The sequence below is a fragment of the Melospiza georgiana genome, chromosome 28 (assembly GCF_028018845.1).
Source record: "Melospiza georgiana isolate bMelGeo1 chromosome 28, bMelGeo1.pri, whole genome shotgun sequence".
Classification (NCBI taxonomy): domain Eukaryota; kingdom Metazoa; phylum Chordata; class Aves; order Passeriformes; family Passerellidae; genus Melospiza; species Melospiza georgiana.
In genome coordinates, this window is record NC_080457.1 from 339,939 (window position 1) to 366,195 (window position 26,257).

The 26,257-nt window shown below is 51.0% G+C and overlaps 1 protein-coding gene across 2 annotated transcripts; it reads left to right on the top strand.

The window, feature by feature from the left end:
* The first annotated feature begins 2,116 nt into the window (after positions 1 to 2,116).
* On the top strand, positions 2,117 to 26,257 carry KPNB1 (karyopherin subunit beta 1). Of its 2 annotated transcripts, XM_058041699.1 has the most exons (22): positions 2,117 to 2,207; positions 2,462 to 2,520; positions 5,852 to 6,034; positions 8,972 to 9,172; positions 10,511 to 10,663; positions 11,236 to 11,295; positions 11,402 to 11,491; positions 12,397 to 12,507; positions 14,094 to 14,195; positions 14,998 to 15,222; positions 15,748 to 15,939; positions 16,606 to 16,736; positions 17,666 to 17,813; positions 18,079 to 18,150; positions 20,261 to 20,405; positions 20,822 to 20,904; positions 21,537 to 21,644; positions 22,291 to 22,434; positions 22,970 to 23,075; positions 23,791 to 23,905; positions 24,866 to 25,027; positions 25,682 to 26,257. In XM_058041699.1, coding segments are annotated over exons 1-22 (2,631 nt in total). In that variant the 5' UTR covers positions 2,117 to 2,167; the 3' UTR covers positions 25,683 to 26,257. The 2 variants fall into 2 exon arrangements, with proteins under 2 accessions (XP_057897682.1, XP_057897681.1); XM_058041698.1 differs by lacking the exon at positions 25,682 to 26,257 and having other exon boundaries at positions 24,866 to 25,031.

The following is a 26,257-nucleotide window of genomic DNA, read 5'->3' on the forward strand; positions in this document are numbered from 1 at the left end:
CACCCTCAGGCACTCCAGAACTGCCCAGGACTGAATTTAGCAGAGAAATGAAAGCAAAAACCTAATTGTGAATAACAAACACTCTATCAAACAGCACAAAGTCGACAGAATAACACCATGGAGGCGCTTCCAGGGTGGGGAACACCCCAGAAATGCGAATTTTGGGGCTCTGAGCTCCCCCAGGCTGGGAACGAGCCCGGGCTGGGAATTCCCTGCGGTCAGCACCAGCCCTGCCCCAGGCTAAGCCGCTTTCCCTTCTGCTCCCTGCGCACGGACAAAGCGAGAACAGCCCCGGGGGACCGTGCGGGACCGGCACAGCCACAACAGAGCAGCTCAATCCCCAGCTAAGGAACTTTGGGATCCGTCCTTTCCATAGGAAATCTTCATTTTTATCGTGGGAGACAAAGTGAGGCTGGGGAGGGGGGCAGGACGAGGACAGAGGAGTTTTGGGGTGAGGAAAGGGCTGATTATTGAGGGAATTGTGGCTGCCACACGCCTGCAGTGTCCCTGTGGCACCGGGGACAGCGGGACCTGTCCCTGTCCCTGGCAGGGCGGCACTGGATGAGCTCTGATCCCCTTCCCACCCAAACCGTTCCGTGATTTTGCCCACGGGATTCGGGAGCGTCCCCTGGCACCTGAGGGACCCAAGGAGGGATCCAGGGAGGGATCCATGGACCCAACCCGAACCTGCCGGAGCTCCGCGAGGTTCGGGATCGCCACCATCCATGGCACGGGGAGCTGTCCCAGAGCAACCCCGACCTCTCCCTCCCGAGCAGCAATTCCTTCCCCAGACCGCGCCCGACCCTGCCCTCGCCCAGCCGGGCTCAATTCCCCCCGGATTCCCCCGGATCCGGTGTCCGGAGCGCGTTCCTTGCCCGGGATCCCGGAATGCCCCGGCAGCGGGGCCCGAGCGCGGCGCTCCCCCGCCCGGGGCGGCGCTCGCCTCTCCCGGCCCTTCCCGGAGCCTCCGGCCGCGGGAGGGGCCGGGCCGTGTCCCGGTAATTGTCGCTTGTCCCCGCGGTGTTTGCGGTTTGTGTGTCACTAATTGCCACTTGCGGCCCGTTAATTAATTATTACCCGCCGTTCTACACCGGTCCCGTTTTCCCTCTTTTCCTGCCCGTTCCCGCACCCCTCGGCTGTGCCGGTGTCACCCGGCTTGGGGACACACCGGGACGCGGAGGGAGCGCGGTGCCCGTTCCGGGGCTCTCGGGGGACACCGGGGCCGGTGCGGGGCGGGTCCTGGCGGGGCTCTCCCCAGGCAGCGCTTGCATGCCGGTTACTGCGGGATCCCGGAGCGACTCTGCAGGGCCGGGCAGGACACACGGACACACCGGACACACCCCCGGCCCCGGGACAGCCGCGCCGGCTCCGCTTCCCGCTGCGCGCCGAGCACGTGGCTCCTCCCAAGCCGGTTCCGCTGCCGCCGCTTTCCGCGCCCGCCGCGGGCGGAGCTGCGCGGGCCGTGGCCGGAACCAGCAGCGGTGCCGCTGCCCCGGTGCCCCGGCTCTCCTTCCGCCGGTCCCGGTGGTACCGGTGCCGCCCCCCCCCCGCCGCGGCCCGACGTGGTCGCGCCCCCCCCCCCCCTCCCGCGGCAATGGTCCCGGCCCGGCCCCGCCCAATCCCCGCGCGCGCCGCCGGAAGCCCCGCCCCTTCTCTTTCCTCCCCCGTTGCCCCCCTTTGCCCCCCCCCCCCCCCCCGCCAATGTCCTCGCGCCGCCGGCCCAGCCAATAGAAAGGCGCGCGCGCCGGCCCGGGGGCCCCGCCGGCCAATCAGCGCGGCGGGCGCGGGGCGCGCGCGCGGGGCCTCCTGGCGTATCCCTCCGCCGCCCGGTGCGCGCGCGCGCCGCCGCCTCCCCGCTCGCGCGGCCCCTTCTTTTTTTTTTTTTTTTTTCCTTTTTTTTTTCCTTCTTCTTTTTCTGGTTTTTTTTTTTTTTTTTTTTTTTTTTTGAAAATAATCTCCCGCCACCGCCCCGCAGCCGCACCGGGAGCCGCCACCGCCCCCGCCCCGCTCCGGCCTCCGCCCGCCGCCTCCGCGGGGCAGGCCCCGGCTTTCCGCCCTTCCCCTCCCTCCCCTCCTCCGGCCCGCCCCGCTTCCCCCCCCCCCCCCCCCCTTCCCCTCCTCCTCCTCCTCCTCCTCCCGCCGGCGCCGGAGCCGCCACGCCGCCGCCATGGAGCTCATCACCATCCTAGAGAAGACGGTCTCGCCGGGTAGGGCGCGGGCTGAGGGCTGCGGGCGGCGGGGCGGGCAGGCCCGGCGGGGCCGGGCGGGGCGGGGGCCGCGCAACTCGCGGGGCGGCCGAGGCGGCGCCCGCAGCCCCGGGGAGGGCGTGGGCGGCGGCGGAGGCCGTGGGGCGGTCGGGAACCGTGGCGGCGGGGAGGCTCCCGGGCACGCTAAGGGGCGCGCTCGGAGCCTGAGGGCCCGGGAGGTTGGGCCGCGGCTGACGCCGGTTTCCCCTCCGCAGACTGCTCGGAGCTCGAGGCGGCACAGAAGTTCCTGGAGCAGGCGGCCATCGAGAACCTGGTGAGCGCTCGGGGCGGCCCCGGGGGTGGCGGGGCCGGTGGCGGGCCCGGCGCTGCCCCGAGCGCTCCGCGGCCCCCCCGCCCCGCCCGGCTCGGCCCGGCCCGGCCCGGCCGCCATGGCCGCTGCCGCCCCTGCCCGCGCCCGGCGGCCGCGCGGGCCAATCACAGCGCGCCCTGCGGGCCCGGCAGCCAATCAGCGCGCGGCGCCGGGCCGGGGGGCGGGGCCGGTGCGGGAGCGGCCGCGGGCCATGTGCGGCCGCCGCGGCCATCGCGGCCCCGGGCGCCGCCCGGTCCTAAAGCCCGGCCGCCCGCCGGGACCCCCGGCCGGCCCCGCCCGCCGCTTCCCGCGGCACCCCCGTTCGCTCCCAGTGCCCGCCGCACCCCGCCCAGTCCCGCTGCCCGCTCCCACCGCCCGGCCCGAGCGGCCGCGGGACCCCCGGCCGGTTCCAGCGGGACCCTCTCCCAGCCTCGCCGTCCGCGGGATCCCTGCCCAGCCCTGCTGCCCGGTGCCAGTGTCCGGTCCTGCTGCCTGTGGGACCCCCGCCCGGCCCTGCTGCCCGGTTCCTGTGCCCTCGGGACCCCCGTCCGCTCCTGCTGCCCGGCGCACCGGTCCCGCCGCAGCCCCTGGAGCCCCCGGCGGGGCGGGACCGGAGCTTCGCGATCTGGGGAGGAGCTCGGGGGCGGCCAGTGGGGGAGGGAGGTGCGGCTGGGCAGGGGGAGCTGCACCCCCGGTGACCTTAGATTTGAGGAAGAAAAGAAGTCTGAAAAAAAGAAAAGAAAGGGGGAACAAAAAGCCCAGAGCCCCGGGTGTAGTCGCTGTGCTGCAGCGGGGATTTGAGGCTGCTGCTGCTCCAGAAGGGTTTTTGCTTAGTCAAGGTGAGGGGCTGCAGCTGTGGCCGCTCCCTGCGGCCGTGGGGAGCGCTGGGGGTGCCAGGTCCCGGTGCTGTCCTGGTCACAGCCCCGTTATCACCCCCAGGACTGGCACCTGTCACCCCGCAGCAGCTCCTGCCCTGGCTGCTGTGCGCCGGGGCAGCCACGCGGGTTCTGTGTTTGTGGTGCTCCTGCCAGGAGGGTGGGCTCCTGTCAGGGTCAGCATTGATGCAGCCTTGGTGCTGAGCCTCAGTTTTGAGGGAAAATCCTCTGGGTTGGTGCTGGGGGAGTCTCAGGATGCCCCAGCTGAGCCTGGAGCTCCAGGGCTCTGCGGTGTGAGGGATTTTGGGGTGATGGGCAGGAGCTGCTCATGGTCCTGATTTCAGGTGCTGGGAAGGGCTGGGGAAATGTGCATTTCCCGAGGTTTCATTTTTTCCTCTCTGCCTGGAGGGATTGCTCCAAGCTTTCATTTTTACTTTGCTTTGTGAGAGAGAGGCAGGGCTGGGTGAGAGCAGAGCTTGGGCTGGCACCAAGGATTTGTGTGGGACGGGCAGGGGGAATGGGCCAGGATGGAAGGGGGCTGAGTCCTGGAGGAGGATGAGGGTGGGGATGAAGGCAGGCAGGTGAGGATGGGGATGAAGCCAGGAGGATGAGGATGAGGGTGGGGATGAAGCCAGGAGGGTGGGGATGAAGTGATGAGGATGAGGATGAAGCCAGGAGGATGAGGATGAGGGTGGGGATGAAGCCAGGAGGATGAGGATGAAGCCAGGAGGATGGGGATGAGGGTGGGGATGAAGCCAGGAGGATGAAGATGAGGATGAAGCCAGGAGGATGAGGATGGGGATGAAGCGATGAGGATGAGGATGAAGCCAGGAGGATGGGGATGAGGAATTCAGGCCTGTCCCCACCACAGGATGTGGTCCCTGGGTGGGAAGAGCCTTTCCCAGGAGAGGGAAGGGGCAGGAGAGCCCCAGGGCTTTGGGAGCATCTCCCAGTTCCCTGCTGGAGCCTCCTGCTCTTCCTCACCCCCTTCCTCCTCCTCTCCACCCCTAAATCATCCCCTTTAGCTAATTTATCCCTTTTTACCTGAGCTGTTCAGTTCACCTCTGCAGGTGGGACCCAGCTCAGGCCCATCTGCCTTCACCTTACCTCTCAAATCTGAGGTTTCTTGTGATGCTGCTCATTTTTTTTTTTAGCTGAATTTATCCCAAAACCTAATGAAAATACAAATTTTCCTGCTAATTTATGAGTGAGAAACCCAAGGATGCTTCTCCACCTGTGAATTTCAGGAGTTTTCGTGTCCAAGGTGGCAGCAACACTTCTGGGTTGTCCTGTGAACTAATTCTGGCTGGTTCCTCACTCCTGATATAATCAGAGTTTAAAATTCGGTTTGAAGTGGTTTAGTGGGGTCTGTTTGTAGGGTTTTTTCTATTGCATTAAGTTTAGAATATTTCTAATGATTTACACCCATCCCTTTAAGTTTTCCCCCATTTTTTGACCCCGAATTCTTCAGCTTGACCTTGAAGAGTTTGGGATGGAACAACTAAAATCAATTTTATCTCAAGAGCTGAGCTTGGGCATTGGAAACCTGGAGTCCAAGGCACTGGAGTTGTTTGTTCAACTTTTGAATGTTGGGTTAGTTTTAAGAATAGGATTTTGGTGCCCCAAACTCTTTGTAATTTAGGGTTGTTTAAGTTGTTTTTATAAAGATGTATTTTAAGATTTCTTAAGAGATTTTAGAAATGGGTTTATTGTAAAAAAGTAGAAGATTTTTAGGAAAATCACTTGGAAAGCAATGCATCTGCTCCCACTGTTTTCTAGGAAGGCTTTTCTGGGCAGGCAAAAAGCTTTTGAGGAAAAATATTCAGAAAAAAAATAAAACTTCTCTCCTGACACTTGGCTTCAGGGAAGCTTCTGAAACTTGAAGAAATTTTTAAAAGATTTGAAAGGAGAAAAGTTTAAAAATTGAAGGTTTTAGCGAAGCAAGTGGCACCAACGCCAGGGGGTTTTGTGTGCACTCGGGCGTTTTTGGGGGAGTTAGTCATAATTTTGGGGGGGTTGATCATAATTTTGAGGGGTTAATTATAATTTTGAGGAGTTAATCATCATTGTGATCAGCAGAGGGTTTGGAACGTCACAAACCAGAGATTCCACATCTTACCCATCCTAGTTTGGGTGCGGAGTCACCGAAACAACGAGCAGGGAGTTCCTCCATAACTCCCACCCAGAAAATCCTTTTTTTGACCCATAAAGGCGCTGATTTGACGGAGCTGTCGGGGCGGGCAGGAGCAGGGGAGGTCACCGGGCTCCGGTGCCAGCTCTAAAGAAATCCCCGCGGCGCAGAGCCAGCGGCGCTTCCGCGCCTGCCGCGAGGAGCTTAGCCCTAATCTGGCCCACGTCCGGCTCTGGGGGGGCTCTGGGGGGCTCTGGGGGGCTCCGGCGCTGACCCCCTCTCCCCACAGCCCACCTTCCTGGTGGAACTGTCCAAAGTGCTGGCCAACCCCGGCAACAGCCAGGTGGCACGCGTGGCCGCGGGGCTGCAGATCAAGAACTCGCTGACCTCCAAGGACCCCGACATCAAGGCCCAGTACCAGCAGAGATGGCTGGCCATCGACGCCAACGCCCGCAGGGAGGTCAAGAACTTCGTAAGTGCTGCCCTTCCTCCTCCTCTTCCCCTTGTTTGTGCCCTGCGAGGGGTCGGGCAGGGTCGTCATCCGTGGTTTTTCACATGGAAAGTCTCCTCCTGGTCCCTGGAGCAGCAGCAGCTGCTCAGGTCTGGGAGTTGGTTTCATCTGGATGAGCTTTGGACAAAGAGCTTCCCCCAAGGGTTGGTTGAGGGGTAAGACAGCTCTCTGTGGAATGGTTGTGATCCCAAAGCTGCCAGCACTGCAGGAGTTTGGGGCTGGATTTGTTGGGTTGGATTTTGGGGTTTCCCCCAGAGGGTGTTTGAGCACTGGGGCAGCTCCCCGTGGGATGGTGGGGATCCCAAACCTCTCAGAGCTCCGGTTTTGGGTTGGATTCTGAGTTGGATTGTGGGATTTCCCCCAGAGCACAGGGACAGCTCCCCGTGGGATGGTCGTGATCCCAAACCTCTCAGAGCTCCAGGGGCTTTGGGTTGGATTTCTTGGGTTGGATTTTGGGGTTTCCCCCAGAGGGTGTTTGGGCACAGGGACAGCTCCCCATGGGATGGTCGTGATCCCAAAGCTCTCAGAGCTCCAGGGGTTTTGGGATGGATTTTGGGATTTCCCCCAGAGCACAGGGACAGCTCCCCATGGGATGGTGGGGATCCCAAAGCTCTCAGCGCTCCAGGAGCATTTGGGCAGCGCTGCCAGGGGGGCTCAGGGTGAATTTGGGGTGTCCTGCAGCGATGGGAGCTGGGCTGGGTGGTCCCCGTGGGTCCCTTCCAGCCCAGGATGTTCGGGGTTTGTGGAAGGCCCTGCTGGGACGGCAGAGGATGGTTTCAGGCTGGAAGAGGGTTGGTTTAGGTGAGCTAGAGGGAGAAGTTTCTACAGTGAAGCTCTGAAAACGCTGCAGGGATTGCCCAGAGCAGCTGTGGCTGCCCCAGGATCCCTGAAGTGCCCCAGGCCAGGCTGGACAGGGCTGGGAGCCCCTGGGACAGTGGGAAGTGTCCCTGCCCGTGGCCCTGGGTGGGATTTAAGGTCCCTTCCCACCCAAAGCATTCCAGGATTCCATGGTTTCCCCTGCAGCTGGGCTGGGCATTGAATTTTCTGCAGGAAATGCTTTTTGAGGAAGATTTTTCTTCCCTTTCTGAGGAGGAGCTTCCCCAGGCGCTCTCCACTCCCCACCAACACCTTTGAAATGCTCTGAGTCTGAGCAATGTTCACATGAGGCCCAGCAAGTTTTAAAAGTGGAAAATGGGAAAAAAATCACAAGTCCCAGATAGAAAATAAATGAAAATCCGTGTGTTTTCCTGAGGGTGCTTTTTGCCCAGCTGGAGTGCAGAGCCTGCAGGGACAGAAGTGGTGGCTCAGTGATTTGTTGTTTCTTTTTGGCTGATGGGAGCAAAAAATGGTGCTGGGATTTGTGCAGTGCTCTGTGACTGAATCAGCTCGGCCCTGAGCTTTATGTTTATTTTTTTTTGGTGTTAATAGAATCTCTCTCGATAATCCCAGAATTATTTGGGTGGGGAGAACCTTAAATTCCATCCATTCCCACCTTTCCTTCTCCCAGGGCTTGGACATGCAGAGATCAGGGGCAGCCACACCAGAGGGTGAATTTGGGTGAGAGATGATGGAGCACCTTTGCTCCTTTATTTCCATGGGATTTTACTGGCATCAGGAGCTGTCCTTGTGCACTGGAATTGAACAATCTGCTGCTGTTTTCAACACCAAAAATCCAACATTTAGGTGGAAACTTGGAAAATGAAGGTGTGGAACTGGAAGTGCTGATAAAATGCATCCCACTCCCTCCAGTTTAGAAAGGAAATGTTGTTGGTGTGTAATTGGAAATGCTGAAAAAATTAATCCTCATCTCTTTGGTTTTTAAAGAAAGTTTTATTGGTTATAACTGAGAATGTTGGGAAAATGCTAATCCCTTCCTGTTTTTTATAGAAAATATTATTGGTATTCAAGTGGAAATTATCAAAAAAAAAATTTCACTCTCTATTTTTTTTTTAAGTAAAAGCTATTGATATATAACTGGGAATTATTCATCCGATGTCCCTCCAGTTTTTTAGAGGAAGTTACTGGGGTAAAACTAAAACTGATGGAAAAATGAAAACCCCTCCCTCTACTTTTTAAAGAAAATTTTCCTGGTGTATGACTGGGAAATGCTGGAAAAAATCCCTCTACTTTTTAGAGAAAGTTATTGGTGTACAACTAAAAATGATGGAAAAGTGCAAACCCCTCCCTCTATGTTTTAAAGAAAATTTTACTGGTGTATTACAGGGAAAGCTGAAAAAATCCATCCCAGTCCCTCCATGTTTTTAATGAAAAGTTCCCAAAGTTCAGAACTCCTCCCGATCGATCCCAACGCCCAACAAAACCACCCAGATAATTTTGGCATAAAAGATTTGCTTTTTGGGGTGAATTCAACCCCGATTTGTTGAACCTTCGCCACGGCAATCCAATCCCAGCCGGACTGTTCCCGTCCCCAGCACTGTTTCTCCAGTAGACCCCGGGTGGTTTGTGGCCAAGCTGTGGGGTTTGGGCTCTGTGGGTGTTTGATCCCCGTCTCTCCTGCCGTGCAGGTGCTGCAGACGCAGGGCACAGGGGATCTGTGGGGTGTTTATTCCCATTTCTCTGGGCCCAGGGCTCTGTGGGTGTTTGATCAGGCTCTGTGGGGTGTTTATTCCCATTTCTCTGGGCACAGGGCTCTGTGGGATAATTTATCCCCCCCTTTCCCTGGGCACAGGGCTCTGTGGGTGATTGATCCCTGTTTCTCTGGGCACAGGGGCTCTGTGGATGATTGATCCCCATTTCCCTGGGCCCAGGGCTCTGTGGGTGTTTGATCAGGCTCTATGGGTGATTGATCCCTGTTTCTCTGGGCACAGGGGCTCTGTGGGTGTTTGATCAGGCTCTGTGGGTGATTGATCCCCGTCTCTCCCATCCCTGGCCGTGCAGGTGCTGCAGACGCTGGGCACGGAGACGTACCGGCCCAGCTCGGCGTCGCAGTGCGTGGCCGGCATCGCCTGCGCCGAGATCCCCATGAACCAGTGGCCAGAGCTGATCCCGCAGCTGGTGGCCAACGTCACCAACCAGCACAGCACCGAGCACATGAAGGAGTCCACGCTCGAGGCCATCGGCTACATCTGCCAGGACATCGTGAGTGGCACGGGGCCGTGGGGCTGGGGGGTTCCGGGGTGGCAGGGGGCTGAGGCCGTGACAGCATGGGTTGGGGCTGGGATTCTTTGGGTTGGAGATTTTTGGGTTTTTTGGGTTGGAGTTTCCCGGATCTTTGGGCTGGATTTTGGGGTGGATTGGTTCTTTGGGTTGGAGTTTTTTTGGATTTTTTGGGTTCGATTCTTTGGGTTTCAGTTTCTTGGATCTTTGGATTGGATTTTGAGTTGGATTGGTTCTTTGTGTTCGATTTTTTTGGATTCTTAGGGTTGGATTTTTTGGGTTACGTTTTGGATTGGATTTGGTCTTGGGTTGAAGTTTTTTGGATCTTTTGGGTTGGATTTAGGATTGGGTTTTGGCTTGGATTCTTTGGGTGGGATTTTGGGTTGGAAGTTTTTGGGTTGGAGTTTCTTGAATCTTTGGGTTGGGTTTTGGGTTGGATTGGTTCTTAGGTTTAAGTTTTTTGGATTTTTTGGGTTGGATTTAGGGTTGGGTTTTAGCTTGGATTCTTCGGATTGTATTTTGGGTTGAAGTGTTTTTGATTTGTTAGGCTGGGTTTAGGATTGAGTTCTTTAGGCTGGACTTTTTTGGTAGGAGTTTTGGTTGGATTTTGAATTGGGGCTTTTTAAGTTGGATCTTTTGTTTAAGGATTTTGGGTTTTTTTGAGGATTCCCAGGAGATTTTTATGGTCTTGGGCTTTTCCAGCCTTAAGGAAATCCTGCTTTCCGGGAGATTTAAAATTATCTCGGAGGGCTTTCCTGACCTAAGGATTCCCAGGAAACTTTGCTGATCCTTTGCTGATTCCCAGCCTTAAGGCATTCCTGATTTCCAGGAGGTTTTTACGGCTCTGGAGGGGATTCCCTGGTTTCCAGGAGCCTTTTCCCCCTGCTGGCAGCTCCAGCAGGTTCCTGGAAGGCCTGACCTCCTTTCCCACCCCAAATCCAGGTCACCATTCCTGAAGGGAACGTGGAGGCTCCCACAGGCTGAGGGGAAACCTCAGCTCAGCATCCACATCCCGGGGAAAACGGGGACCAGCCTTGGGATCCTCCCTGGCCTGGGAAATCCTGGATTTCCTCTGGCCAGGGGAGTTCTGGAGCATTTGTGCTCAGTTCAGGCTTCTCCTTCCCATCCCAGGTGCTGCAGGAATTCCTTGGATTTCCCATGATTTCCTGGTTTATCCTAAAATCTTTCCAAAACATTTATTTGTAGATTCTGGCCAAAAAAAAAAATCTTTTTCATGTGTAGATTCTGCTGCTTGAAAACAGGAAAATCTATTTAAATAATAAATAACTTTATTCAGATTTTTTTAAACGTTTTTTTCAGGATCCAGAGCAGCTCCAGGACAAATCCAATGAGATCCTGACTGCCATAATCCAGGGAATGAGAAAGGAGGAGCCCAGCAACAATGTGAAGCTTGCAGCTACCAACGCACTCCTGAACTCTTTGGAATTCACCAAAGCAAACTTTGACAAAGAGGTGAGGGGAAAACCCCAGAAATCCCAAATTTTGGGAAGGGATTGCAGGGGGAGCTGCTGATCCACGGTCAGTGATGAGGTTCATGCACCACGCTGAGTTTTGATGGATAAATCCTGTGGAAACTGAGACTTGGATGCAGCTCTGGGCAGGCAGGAAGGCTGGGGATCTGCAGGGAGGGGAGCAGTGACTTTTTCCTTTTTTTCCTTCTTTTTTCCTTTTTTTTTTTTTTTTTAAGAAATTGCTGAAATAATTCAGGGACCAGCAGGATTTTTGAATTCTGAAGTTCTGCTGTGTCTTTATTTTGGACAGCCTTGAAATGCAAATGTTGGATTCCCATTCTGGGGGGGGACAATTTCCCATTTTGGGGGAAACAACCACTTCAGTTTTGGGGGAAAGCACTCCTGTTTGGGGGGGAAAATATTCCCATTATTGGGAAAAAATGGTTTAAGATAGAGCAGGGAGTGGTGCCCTGTGCTGGTCCAGACCTAAATTCACCCTCCCTGGGAAGCCTTTAAAAGCTTAAATTCTTCTTTAAACCCCTTTAAATGTACTTTTATTTCTCTTTATTTCAGTCCGAAAGGCACTTTATTATGCAAGTAGTCTGTGAAGCCACACAGTGTCCAGACACAAGGGTGAGTAAATTCAAAATTCCCTTCCTGGGGAGTATCTGCCTGCCAAAAATATGTTAAAATTAAAATAAGTAAATTGTGTGAAATTGGGCATATTTCTCTGCCCCAGGTACGAGTGGCTGCCTTACAGAACCTGGTGAAGATAATGTCCCTTTATTATCAATATATGGAGACCTACATGGGGCCTGCCCTCTTTGCTGTGAGTGGTTCATATTTTATTTATAAAATAATTGTATAATTAATTATAAAATAATTTTTATATTCATAATAAACATAATAATTTAATATATAATAAGTATATATTAATATAATGTAACAGTATAATATTTATACATTGATACATTAATATATGTTAATAATATGTAAGTAATATATTAAATAAGTTCCTACGTAATAATTTATTTATTTATAATAAAGAAATAAATTTTATTTCTAATTCTCATATTTATTCTTCTGATTTTCCTCTGCTTGTATTTTCCCCCATTTGTATTTTTATTTCTTTGGTTTATTTCTCTGATTTCTCCTCATTTGAATTTATATTTCTCACTTTTTTTGGCTGATCTCCCTGTGTTTATATTGCTATTTATTTTCTTGATTTTCCTCTATTTATATTTCTGTGATTTCCCTTAATTGTATTTCTCTTATTTATTTCTCTGTTCTCTCTCTACTTGTGTTAGTATTTCTCTGGTTTTCCTTTGTTTATATTTATATTTCCTCGTGTTAGTGTCTCTGATTTTCCTTTGTTTATGTTTCTATTTCTGATGTTTATTTCCCAAATCTCCCTCAATTTCAGTTTATATTTTCCTTTTTTATTTCTCCGAAGGCCATCTCTTTAAAAACTTCCATTCCTGATATTCCTTTGTATCCCTGGGAATCCCAATCCCTAAAAAATCCCTACAAACCCCATCTTTGAGATTCCAATTGGGACAGAAACCTCAGTTCGAGGTGATAAAATGGGGGAGGGGGGGGAAATCTGATTATTTGTAATTTTAAACCTCAATAACTTGAATATCTGGCAATCCCCAGTCTCCTCCTGATCCCCCCCAAAGCAGGATGAATTCAGGTGGGATCACCCCCTAAAGTCTCGTTTTTGTGCCGTGGCAGATCACGATCGAGGCGATGAAAAGCGACATAGACGAGGTGGCTCTGCAGGGCATCGAGTTCTGGTCCAACGTGTGCGACGAGGAGATGGACCTGGCCATCGAGGCCTCCGAGGTGGGGCTGGGCTCCCCTCATCCATCCATCCATCCATCCATCCATCCATCCATCATCCATCCATCATCCATCCATCATCCATCCATCCATCCATCCATCCATCCATCCATCCATCCATCCATCCATCCATCCATCCATCCATCCATCCATCCCCTGGAATTTGCCATCCCTGGCTTTGGCCACCCCAGGAGCTGCTCCTGCTGTTCCTGGGGGAAATGGGGAAATTCCTGGCTGGTTTTGGGCTCACAGCACCGCCTGAAAAGCCCTAAAAGAGGTTGTGGCGCCTCTTTTTGGGAGCCTTATATTCTTCATTTGGGGGTTTTTAGCTCCTCCTTTGCGAGTGTTTTGGCTCCTTTGGCAGTTGAGTTTTTGGTTCCTCTTTTGGAGGTTTTTAGCTCATTTGGGGGTTCAATTTTTGGCTCCTCCTTTTGGATTTTTTGGCTCCTCCCTTGGCAGTTTTCAGCTCCTCCTTGGGGCCTTTTCAGCTCATTTGGGAGTTGAGTTTTTGGCTTCTCTTTTGGGACTTTTTAGCTGCTGATTTGGGAGTTTTTAGTTCCTCATTTGGGACTCTTTGGCTCCTCCTTTGAAAGGAGTTTTTAGCTCCTCACTTGGTTCTGGCCCAGGTCCTGCTCCCCCAGGTAAATTGGGGGCCTTTGGCTGACTCTGCATTTGGAATTCCTGTTAATCCCAAAATCCTGGGATGGTTTGGGTTGGGAGGACCTTAAATCCCAGCCATGGGCAGGGACACCTCTCACCATCCCAGCACTCTCCAGCCTGGTGGGTTTTGTTCAAATAACCCAATTTTACCACTGTTATTCCCTATTTCCACCCAATTCCACATGCAGCTCCATCACAGGGCTCTCCTGTGTTTTTCCTGGAAATAATCCATGGGATTAATAAAGTAATGTCCAAAATTTTGGGGTCTGTCACAACCATGAGGGGCTTTATGCCAGAAGATGGTTCACATTCCCTAAAATCGATGATTTATGAGTCAGACCTGGAATTCTGGATGAAATAAAAGTAATTATCTTGTGGAATGGCTGGGGCTGGAGAGGAATTTGGGGAATTTGTTCTGCATGCAGATGCTGTTTGCAGAAATTATCTGTGGGGATCAATAACAGCTGAAACTTTGAAGGGCTCTGCATGAATCACATCCATTTTTTTAAAAGCAGCTAAATCTATATTTATGCTTGCATTCCCAAAAAATAAAAAATGAAGGATAAAAGGACAGGCAGCAGCAGTGGGGTGGGGTTTATTTGCTCCAAACCTTTTGCTCCTTCACCTCGGGGTCACTTGGTAATTACACCTGACAGCCAAGTGAAAATGGGGATAATTGTGCCCTGTGAGGAGGGATGAGGAATTAAAGTGGATTTTGGAATATTTAAAGTGGATTTTGGAATATTTACCTCAGTGCAAAGTGCCCTTGAGGCAGCTCAGAATTTGTGCTGGGGAGCCGGGGCGGGGGAATGGGGAATTTGTGCCTCCTGGAGTTGATCATTCAGCCTTTTAATGCTGAAAAAGATTACATAGGAACAGATAAAAATGTTGATGAAAGTAAACTTTTCACCTCTTTTTCTTCTCTGCAGGCAGCAGAACAAGGACGGCCCCCAGAGCACACCAGCAAGTTCTATGCCAAGGGGGCACTGCAATATTTGGTCCCTATTCTAACCCAGACCTTAACAAAACAGGTGAGTGCCACATTCCCTGAGGGAATTGCAGCTCAGGAGCTCTTGGGAATGGGGTTTTGGATTCCTCTGGTCCCGTCTGAATCCCAGAAATGCCTCAGGAGATGGCAGTCCCTGGTCTGTGATGAGCTTTCATGCACCACTCTGAGCCAGTGATGCAGCAAGTTTTGGGCTGAGACTGGGACTTGCCTCCTTTTTTTCCCTGATCACATCCCAGCATTTGTAGTTTCCAGAGGGGTTTGGTGATTCCCTGTATTCCTGAAAGAATATTTGGTATATTAAACCAAATATTGTACAGCCCCTGTCTCATGTGGGCTGCAGTTCCAGGGATTTTTGAGGCCTTAGGCCCTGTTAAACACTTCCAGGGATTTACTGGAGCTGTGCTTCCCAAGATTTGTGGTTTCCAGAGGGTTTTAGTGATTCCCTCTATTCCTATTTGGGATATTAAACCAAATATTCCACAGCTTCATGTGAGCTCCTAGTCCCTGGGATTTTTGAGGCCTGGATTTCTTTACTCCCTGTTAAACTTCCAGGGATTTATTGGAGCTGTGCTTCCCAATATTTCTCGTTCCCAGAGAGATTTGGTGATTCCCTCTATTCCTGACCCAAGAATGTGCTCTTGGGCCTGTAACTTGTAAGATTGTCCTTGGTCCCAAGCTGTAAAAGGAATTATTTTTTCTCCTTACTCTATGAAGAGAGCTCACTAACCCTTAATAGGAGGCCCAGACCCTCACCCTCAGGCAGCACAAAATCTGTAACAATTAAAGTTCAAACTTCAGGCATCACCCTGACGTTTTTCCTGCAGGACGAGAACGACGACGACGACGACTGGAACCCCTGCAAGGCGGCGGGGGTGTGCCTGATGCTGCTGGCCACGTGCTGCGAGGACGACATCGTCCCCCACGTGCTGCCCTTCATCAAGGAGCACATCAAGAACCCCGACTGGCGGTACCGCGACGCGGCCGTCATGGCCTTCGGCTGCATCCTGGAGGGGCCCGAGCCCAACCAGCTCAAACCCTTAGTAATACAGGTCAGCCTTGGGCTGTGGTTCTCCAGGGAGGGTGTTGGTTGGTGTGAGGTTTTCGTTCAAGGAAAGTCAGGAGGGTGTAGTCTGGTTTTGGAGGTAAAAAATCCCTTGTTTAGGGGCTACTAGAGGTAAAAGTCTTGTGGTTATTTGGAGGAGAATGTCTGATTTCTACATGCTCTTATTTGAAAAAAATTCAGAAGGATATCCCCTGTTTTTAACGTTTCTGGAGCCTGAGTTTTGTAGGGTTTTAGAGCCCAAAATCACTAGGTTAATTGGGAGAGAATGTCTGGTTTCTACATGATCTTATTTTGAGGAAAATCAGAAGGATGTTGCCTGTTTTGGAGGCTTCTGGAGCCTGAGTTCTGTGGGGTTTTGGAAGGTTTCATTTGAGGAAAGTCAGGAGGGTGTAGTCTGGTTTTGGAGGTAAAAAATCTCTTGTTTAGGGGTTTTTAGAGTTGAAAATTGCATGGTTATTTGGAGGCAATTTTTTTTTTTTTTCCTCATGTGGTTTCTCCTGGCTCCTTCCAGGCCATGCCAACGTTGATAGAGCTGATGAAGGATCCCAGCGTGGTGGTCAGGGACACGACAGCCTGGACCGTGGGCAGGATCTGCGAGATGCTGCCCGAGGCCGCCATCAACGACATCTACCTGGCCCCGCTGCTGCAGTGCCTGATGGAGGGGCTGAGCGCCGAGCCCAGGGTGGCCACCAACGTCTGCTGGGTGAGGAACCCCCCGCACCCCGCAGGAATCCAGATCCACTGGGAACAGCAGCTCCTGGTGGCATCTGGAGGGGTTTTGGTGTCACCAAGTCGGAGCATTCTGCCAGCAGCAGTGCAGTTGTGCTGGCTCTTCTGTGCTCATCCGTGAATTTGGTGAGCAATTCCAGGGATTGGGAGTTCAGCCCTGCTTCAGGCAGCTTGTGCAGATGCCTGGGACTTTTTCCATGAGGGAATTTTCCTTAATATCCAGCCTGGACATCCCTTAAGGCTGTTTGGTCTTGGCTGTCCAAATCTTGCCCGTTTTCCCTCACGACTCTCCTGTTTTCCCTCACGTTTTCCCCTCACGGATCTCCCCCCGTTTTCCCCTCACGGATCTCCCCCCATTTTCCCCTCACAGATCCTCCCCCATTTTCCCCTCACAGATCCTCCCCCATTTCCCCCTCACAGATCCTCCCCCATTTCCCCCTCACAGATCCTCCCCCATTTCCCCCTCACAGATCCTCCCCCATTTCCCCCTCACAGATCTCCCCCATTTCCCCCTCAGAGATCTCCCCCATTTCCCCCTCACGAATCTCCCCCATTTCCCCCTCACAGATCCTCCCCCATTTTCCCCTCACATCTCCCCCATTTTCCCTCAAGTTGGATATTTTGATATTTTGTGTCCCAGGCCTTCTCCAGCCTTGCTGAAGCTGCCTATGAGGCTGCAGATGTGGCTGATGATCAGGAAGAGCCAGCAACCTACTGCTTATCCTCCTCCTTTGAGCTGATAGTGCAGAAACTGCTGGAGACTGCAGACAGGTAAAACAACCTCCCCAAAAAGCCTTTTGTCATTTATTTCCCACTCCACGCTTTTGGGCTCTTCTTGGCAGCTGAGATCTGCTGTTGGATTAAAACATGGCTTTATTTGGTATAAAAAACCCCAGAGGAATAGAGGATGCAAATCCCAGTAAAAACAGCTCTTCTCACTGAATAATTTCTCATATTTTGTCCATATCTGGTTTTAGGAAGTCCAGAAGTGTCCCTTCTCCCTTTTCCTTCAAATTTCTCCTGTTTCCCCTCATGTCTCCCCCATTTTCCCCTCACGACTCCCCCATTTTCCCCTCACATTTTCCCCTCACATCTCCCCCATTTTCCCCTCACATCTGACACAAAATATTTTGCTCTCAGATGCAGGGGAAAAAAAAGGCTAAAACTCAAATTTGATGGTGGCTCGAAGGTCACATAAATCTGACAGCTCCAGGTTCAATCCCTGGATCAGCTCCACGGACTGATGGAGCTTTTTTTTGCTGCTGATTCTCCTTAAAAGCCTTGTCCCAGTTCAAAATTTAAACTCCTTCCCTGTCTTCATTTACATCCAGCCAGGAGTGGAGTGTCTGGCTCAAGGCTCTGGAGCCCATCAATCATGTCAGGTGCCTCAATTCCAAATTTCACACCCTCAGGGGTGTCTGGGGAGGGGCTCTGAAGTGCTGCTCACCTGACACCAACTCCGAGGCTCCTTCTGTCCCTCTCCTTGTTGTGAGAGCTGCTGAAAATCATTTCAAAAACTGAAAATCGTTAAAAACAAAACTGCCAGAAGCGGCTTCACAAATTCCCTTTATTTCAAGGCTTTTCAAGTGGCTCCTGCTTGTCACAGCATTCAAATGGAGCTGTTGCTGGTTTACTAAAATTAAAAAAAAAAATCTGTTTCCAAGCACTTGGAGCTGCAAATCTTCCTCCTTCTGTTGCAGACCTGATGGACACCAGAATAACTTGAGGAGTTCTGCCTATGAATCCCTGATGGAAATAGTGAAAAACAGTGCCAAGGACTGTTATCCTGCTGTCCAAAAAACCACCCTGGTCATCATGGAGAGGCTCCAGCAAGTACTGCAGATGGAGGTGGGTAAATCCTGATTTAAAATTAAAAATTTAAATTTAAAACTCTATCCCTGAGAGTGTCCAAATCCAGGGATGGTGGGAGGTGTCCCTGCCCATTTGGGATTTAAGGTCCCAAACCACTCAGGGATTCTATATTCAGCTTCTTCACAGCCCCTGTGCTCTGAAATCTGAAAAGAACAAATATTTAAAGTACAACCTGGCTCTCCCTGGAGCTGCCAGGATCCCAGGCAGCCTCTTCACACGTGGGATTTTGTTCTTGTTTCAGTCTCACATCCAGAGCACCTCTGACAGAATCCAGTTCAATGACCTCCAGTCTCTTCTCTGTGCTACTCTCCAGGTAAATTCTCTCTCCTGAGTTTGCTGTGGGAATAAAGTGATTTTTGAGGTGTTTTTGTGCCCCTAAAGCTGCAACCTCAGCTCCCGGTGCTGAGAGTTGAATGAAAAAAGTGGATTTTGGGTCCCAGCTGACACGTGGGAGGTGATGCAAGGTTCAGAAGTCTCTGAGTTGTGCTCTAGAGACAAAATTCAGGGCAATATGACTCAAAGAATGCTGTTAGGGATTTTATAGGTTGTCTGTGCTGTCAGATTGGTTCTTGGGTTGGCTACAGCCTCAACAGTCCCACAGACAACAACAACAAAAAAAATTCCCTCAAGGCTTTTTAGAGATTCCCTCATCTGCCTCTCGTGCTTGGTGCTCCTGATCCAAATGGCACCAATTAAAATGTTCTGAGTGTCCTCAGAATTCCCAATTAAACATCTGCTGATGAGCAGGAGCCATCAGGGCAGTGCTTACTGTTGCTAACACCACTCAAAAAAGGAATTTTTCCCCCAAAATCAGCTCAGAGCATCCCAGGTGGTCTCCAGGATGATTTGAGAAATCCTTAATTTCATCCTCAAAAGCTTTGTGGTTGTTTTCACGCTGCAGTTTTAGGGTAATTTTTGAAAATAATGAGAAATGAGAATAATCTCTTCTTAGAAAGAGTTTCAATGGGGAATTTCACCCTGGAATCTTGCAGGGTGGGCACTGGGGAGCGTAATCCAGGTGGAATTAAGATGCCAATTTTAATTTCTACATGTGTTTTTTTTGCTATCCCAGAACCTGAACCTGAATTTTTTATCAACTTGCAGCAAATGCTTAAAAGCCACTGAGTAAAACTCAGCAGAGGGGCTTTTTTCAGTATTAAAAAAATAAAATGTATGGGGGTTTTTCCCAATTTTTTTTGTTGTTTTGCTGGAAATGCAATTACAAACATCCAGCAGAAGAAAAAACATTTGTTAATATTGAAAATTAAGTGAGAAAATCCTATCACTGGAAGGAACAACTTGGTTCAGTGGACTGTGTTCCTGTCCATGGAGTTTGGGGATTTTTAAGCTCCCCTCCCACCCAAACCATCCTGTAATTCCATAAATCAAATCTTAATTATATAAACAGCCAAAGTCCATTTTTGTGGAGTGAAAAATGAAATTTTAAATAATTACTTTCTTCTGGAAATTAAGGATTTTTTTTCTTTTCCTGGGAACTGTTGTGTTTTAACCACTTCAAGCATTTCTAAACTTTAATTCAGATGGGTTCAACCCCTGCAAGCTCAGCTGCGACAGAAAAAAAAAAGGATTTCATTATTATGTTTTTTTTAATAGGCTAAATTTGGGCTGGTCACATTTAATTCCAGCTTACACATGGCAAAGCTTTGAGAACAGCCCATGCAGCAGGAAAGGGAAATTCAGCTGGAAAATCTGAATGCAGCCAAATGAACGGGACTTTGCAGCCACAAAAGCAGATTTTTTTGGCTGCAAAAGGGTTCAAACAGCAGCTCTTTCATCCTTATCAAAGCTCTCAGGGCTGTGGGAATGCTTTATCTGTAGGATAAGCAGCGATTTTTCCCCAATTTCCACTATTTTTCCCTCAGAACATGCTGCAGAAGGTGCAGCACCCATGGCTGTGGGAATGCTTTACCTGAGGGATGAGCGATGATTTTTTTCCCATTTTCCATGATTTTTCCCTCAGAAGGAGCAGGCCCATGGCTGTGGGAGTGCTTTACCTGTAGGATAAATAGTGATTTTTGCCCGTTTTCCACGATTTTTCCCTCAGAACGTGCTGAAGGTGCAGCATCCACAGCTGTGGGAATGCTGTACCTGAGGGATGGATGCTGATTTTTGCCCATTTTCCATGATTTTTCCCTCAGAAGGAGCAGACCCAGGGCTGTGGGAGTGCTTTTCCTGTAGGATAAGTGGTGATTTTTGCCCTTTTTCCATGATTTTTCCCTCAGAACATGCTACAGAAGGTGCAGCATCCACAGCTGTGGGAATGCTGTACCTGAGGGATGGATGGTGATTTTTGCCCTTTTTCCATGATTTTTCCCTCAGAAGGAGCAGACCAGGGCTGTGGGAGTGCTTTACCTGTAGGATAAGTGATGATTTTTGCCCTTTTTCCATGATTTTTCCCTCAGAACGTGCTGCGGAAGGTGCAGCACCAGGACGCGCTGCAGATCTCGGACGTGGTGATGGCGTCGCTGCTCAGAATGTTCCAGAGCACGGCCGGCTCCGGGGGGGTGCAGGAGGACGCCCTGATGGCCGTCAGCACCCTGGTGGAAGGTCAGGAATGGGGCTGGATCTGGGAAATTTGGGCAAAGCGGTGAAAAATGTAATTTGTGGTGCAGGGAAGGTGGGGGAGCTCCATCCATGGAAGCGTCCGAGGCTGGAGCAACCTGGGATAGTGGAAGGTGTCACTTTAAGGTCCCTTTTATCCCAAGAAATCCTGTGATTCTAAAATCTAAACCAGCTTGGAGCATGGAATTGTGGTTTGGTAGATTTTCTTCTTACTTCCAATAAGAATTTTGGAATTTGTCCAGTCCCAGGAGGACCTGGATAATGCCACTGTTCTCAGTTGTCGAGTGATTTTTGGTTTTCACTGGGTTTGGGTTGAATTTGAGGGATATCTGATTTGTTGTTTATGGCAAATGCCAGGAATTGGGATTTTTCCTTCTCACTGAAATGTTTTCCCTGCACAGTCCTGGGTGGAGAATTCCTGAAGTACATGGATGCCTTCAAACCTTTCCTTGGGATTGGGCTGAAAAACTACGCTGAGTATCAGGTATGGATCAGTTTTCTCCCTCTTCTAGGGGAATTGTGGCTGTCCCATCCCTGGAATTTTCCAAGGCCAGGTTGGATGAGTTTTGGGATAGTGAAAGGTGTCCCTGCCCATCCAGTGGGGTCACTTCCAACCCAAACAATCCCAGGATTCTCAAATCCAAACCACCTTGGAGCGTGGAATTTTGGTGTCTTAAGTTTTCTTAGTTATTTCCAAGGAAAAATGTGGATAAGGCAGCAATTTCCCCTTGGAATGTCAAATTCTGGTGCCTACAAGGGGAATTTTGAGGTTTTTTCCCCAGCCCAGATCCTAGCTGGGATTTCCCCTTGGATTTTCAGTCCTGGCTGGGATTTCCCCTTGGATTATCAATCCTGATGGCCTCCGTGGGAATTTTGGAGTAGTGTTTCCAGCCCAAATCCTGGCTGGGATTTCCCCTTTGAAATTGGAATTTAGGGATGTTTTTCCAACCCAAATCCCTGCCACTCCTGGATGTCCTCATGCCTCCCCTCAGTGCTGTCAGCCAGCTCATTATTCCCAGGATTTAATCACCCTCCCATCCCTCTGGAGCACCAGGACAACCCCAAAATCCCCAGGGATGACCCCAAGTCCCAGAGCTGATCCCTGCTCCGTTGCAGGTCTGCCTGTCGGCAGTGGGGCTGGTGGGGGACCTGTGCCGAGCCCTGCAGTCCAACATCCTCCCCTTCTGCGACGAGGTGATGCAGCTGCTCCTGGAGAACCTGGGGGTGAGTGGGAGATTCCCGAGTAACAGTTGGATGCTCACTCTTCCCAGGGGAGTGGGAGGTGGGAGAAGCCTGGGAAAAGTGGGAGGAATTCTCCGGGAATGTCTCGTGTTTGGCGGCGGCGCGGTTTGAGCGGCGGCCAGGAGGTGCTGGGGGCAAGGGCTTTGGGCTCTGGGGGAATGTCTCATTTATCAGCTTGCTGAATTCCTAAATAAATTCCTTCCTGGATTCCTGAGTTCCTCCCAAATTCCTTCCTGTCTCCCACTCTGCATCACTCCCACTCGCTCTCCCTGAATTCCTTCTGAATCCCTTCCTGAATTCTTGAGTTCATTCCTTCCTGGATTCATTCCTTCCTTCCTGGATTCCTTAAAAATTCCTTCCTTCCTTCCAAATTCCTCCCTCCCTTCCTGTTGAATTCCTTTAGAATTCTGAATTCCTTCCTCCCTTCCCCTCCCTCTCCCACATTCCTGAGGCATTTCCAGGCATTTCCAACCCCTCTTCTTGCTCCAACATTTTTTACACCCTTTCCACTGGAGAAACATTCTGGAACACCCCACACAAACCCCGTGGTGCAGCCTGAGCCCATTCCCTCCTTTCCTTGGCCCCTTCCCACCCTGATCCAGGCCCTTTTTGGGGTGTTTTTCCCCAGAACGAGAACGTGCACAGGTCGGTGAAGCCGCAGATCCTCTCGGTGTTCGGGGACATCGCCCTGGCCATCGGCGGCGAGTTCAAGAAGTACCTGGACGTGGTGCTCAACACCCTCCAGCAGGCATCCCAGGCCCAGGTGGACAAGGTGAGCTGTCCCCAGGCCCAGGGGACATTCTGGGCTCTCATCTTGATGCCCGAAGAGGCTGTACAGAGTTAAATTAATAAAGCAGGGATTTATTGAAAGGCTTCAAGGATGCACCTTGGGCAGCACAAGAGCCTGGCCCTGGCTACACCCAAGCTGGACTCCAAGTCATGAGTTTTCTCACTTTTACAAGTTTTGGTCCATTTCCATCTTGGGGTTAATTATCCAATTACAGCTCCAGGTTGTGCAGACCCATCCTCACAGATTGCTCCCCTCAATTTGCTTTGTTTGCACTTTTGGGCCTTTTTGTTGTCTACACTTTTTGGGCCTGAAGGTGCAGTGGTGTCTGTCCTTGTCTCTGGGGCTAAAGGAGTGTTCTGTGTGACTGAGCTGTGAGCAGAGCCTGCTAACACTCTGTGTGAGTTCAGAGCCGCGCTAAGGCAGTGCAGGATGTGGAAAAGGTGAGAGCTGGGGCTGAAGGCGTCACTCACTCTGTCCCTGTGTCTGTCCGTGTGTCTGTCCGTGTGTCTGTCCCCAGTCCGACTACGACATGGTGGATTACCTGAACGAGCTGCGGGAGGGCTGCCTGGAGGCCTACACAGGCATCATCCAGGGGCTCAAGGGAGACCAGGAGAACGTGCATCGTGAGTGGGGTCCCTGTGGGAGCCATCCTGAAACCAGCCACGCCCTGGAATCCTGGATATTCCCAAATACCCGATACCAACCTCCCCAGGCCTCCTTTAGGGCCTGTCACATCCCTGCTCCTTTCCTTCCTTTAGCATCATCCAGTGTCACCTGCAAGCCACGTCCTCCAGTGTCACAGCCACACATTCCTAGGGCATTTCCTGGCATGGGGACTGCTCTGGGAAGTTGTTCCAATATTTTGTGACTCTTCCTGTGGAGAAATATGCCCAGTTACCTGATACAGATCTCCCTGAGCCTCCTTTTGGGGTTGTCACATCCCTTCCTTTAAAGTCATCCAGTGTCACCTCCAAACCGCATCTCCTTTTGTGCCTTTACTCCCCTGATTCCCTTTTCCCCCATGAATTCCCTCTTTTTCCCCTTAATTCCCTGAATTCCCTTTTCTCCTGTTGATTCCCCGAATTCCCTTTTTTCCCCCTGAATTCCCAGTGCCACATCCCCACATTCCTGGGGCGTTTCCAGGGATCCAGGATCTCCCCCAATCCTCCTTTTTGGGGTTCTCACATCCCTCCAAACCCTCAGAGCAGGAAGCAGCAAAAACCCCAATCAATCCAGGGGAACTGATCAGATCCAGAGGGAGGGTCCAGGCGGGAGCCAGGCTGGTTTTGGGAGCATCCCAGACGCTGCCAAAGCCCTGACCAGGCCTTTGCCCTGCAGCTGACGTGATGCTGGTGCAGCCCAGGGTGGAGTTCATCCTGTCCTACATCGACCACATCGCGGGGGACGAGGATCACACGGACGGGGTGGTGGCCTGCGCCGCCGGGCTCATAGGGTGAGGAGAAACCTGGGCTCTGCCCTTCCTCCTGCCCCTCTGGGCCTTCTAGGGTCACTGTCGGGCTTGGAGTTTGGCTCCAGGTGTGAAGGGATTCGCCGGTGAGAGAATCGTCACAAAAATCCCAGGTTTAGGGTTTTTCCAGGAGTTCAGTACCCAAAAACACTCATCCTTAGGGAACAGAGAAAGGGCAGATCCCAGGATTTCAACCTGGCTTTCTCCTGCCCGTGTGAGGGTTTTAGGGTCACTGTTGGGGTTGGAGTTTGGCTCCAGGTGTGAAGGGATTCGCAGGTGAGAGAATTGTCACAAAAATCCCAGGTTTAGTGTTTTTCCAGGAGTTTAGAACCCAAAACCCCTCATCCTTAGGGAACAGAGAAAGCCAGGTTGAAATCCTGGGATCTGCCCTTTTTTCCTGCCTATCTGAAGGTTTTAGGGTCACTGTTGGGGGGTTGGAGTTTGGCTCCAGGTGTGAAGGAGTTCGCAGGTGAGAGAATCATCACAAAAATCCCAGATTTAGGATTTTTGCAGGAGTTCAGTACCCAAAAAAACCCCCTCATCCTTAGGGAACAGAGGAAACCAGGTTGAAATCCTGGCATCTGCCCTTTTTTTCTTGCCTGTCTGGGGTTTTTAGTGTCAGTTTTGGGGTTGGAGTTTGGGTGTTTGGCTCCAGGTGTGAAGCGATTCTGCTGGTGAGAAAGTTGTCACAAAAATCCCAGATTTAGGATTTTTCCAGGAGTTTAGAACCAAAAAAACTCCTCATCCTTAGGTAGCAGAGAAAGGCAGGCTGAGGTGTTTTCGTTTCTCCTGCTGAATTGAAGGAGAATTATGATGAAATCAACCTTTAAACAAGAATTGGAGCATTTTTAAGTTGCAGTTTTCCCAAAATCAGCCCCCACTCTTCCCGACCAGCATTTTGTGCCACTCACGTGGTTTTTCTCCCCAATTTTCCTCTGCATCCAGGGATTTGTGTACAGCTTTTGGGAAGGACGTCCTGAAATTAGTAGAAGCCAGACCCATGATCCACGAACTGCTAACGGAAGGGAGGAGATCCAAGACGAACAAAACGAAAACCCTTGCGACCTGGGCCACGAAAGAGCTGAGGAAACTCAAGAACCAAGCTTGGTGAGGGCTCAGCCCCTTTTTATCCCACCTGAAAATTCCTGGAATTGGCTCAGCTAAGCCTGGGAAGAGCCACAATCCCAAAGTTCTCTTTTCCTGGTTTTTTGTGGGGAAAAAAAAGTCCCATTTGGGGGTCTTTTGACCCTACAAAGTCGATTTTTCTTAATTTTAAAGTTGGAAAAGTCTCCAGGATTGAACCCAACCCAATTTTTCCCCCACTTTTTTTTTTTTTTTTTTATTATCTCCTGATTTGCAGTATTTAGGTTTGGGGGTTTTTTTTGTTGTAATCCTGGAATTGTTAAATTTGGAAAAATCTCCAAGGTGGAGTCCAGCCCAAGAGCCGCATCCCCCCGTTTTCAAACATTCCAGGGCTTTAATTCCCTGAATTCCTTTTTTCCCCTGAATCCCCTTTTTTCTCTGAATTCCTTTTTTCCCCTGAATCCCCTTTTTTCTCTGAATTCCTTTTTTTTCCCCTGAATCCCCTTTTTTCTCTGAATTCCTTTTTTCCCCCGAATCCCCTTTTTTCTCTGAATTCCTTTTTCCCCCCATTTTCCCCTCAATTCCCTTTCCCTCTTGAATTCCCCAATTCCCTTTCCCCCCCCCAAAATCCCATTTTTCCCCCTAAATCCCCTGGTTTTTTTTTTTTCCCTTTTCCAGATCTGTTACCATTGGGACGACACCTGAGGACCCCCACTGGATAAAAAACCAACAACAACACCGAGAAACAAAAGGAAAAATCTCCAATCTCCTAGAAAACCCCCCAAAAACCCCGGGAGTGAGGACGTGTGCGGAATGTTTGGGAATGAGAGGATGCTGAGGATGAGTGAGTGAGGCTCGGAACAAAAATCCCAACCTTTGGTGACCCCCGGCATCCAGGAGGGAATTCTGTGCCCCAAAAATTCCACAAAAAATAAAAATGGGGGGGAAAAAGCGAAATTCCCACCAGCCCGAGAGCGGCTGAGCTCGGAGGAGAAAATGAGGGAAAAACGGGGAAAATTGGGATTCAAGTGGTGCTCTGTGAGGTTTTGGCTGCTGGAGAGAGAGAGAGAGAGAAGAGAGAAAGGTGGAAAATTGGGAATTTCCCAGGATTTGGGATTTTCCCAGGGATTTGGGAATCTCCGGGATGAGGCAAATCCCCGAGGAGAGAGAAGGAATTTCAAGAGGAGTGAGTGTGTGTGAGTGAGGTCATATCCACATTCTCAACTTCCCAAAAAAAAAAAAAAAAAAAAATTT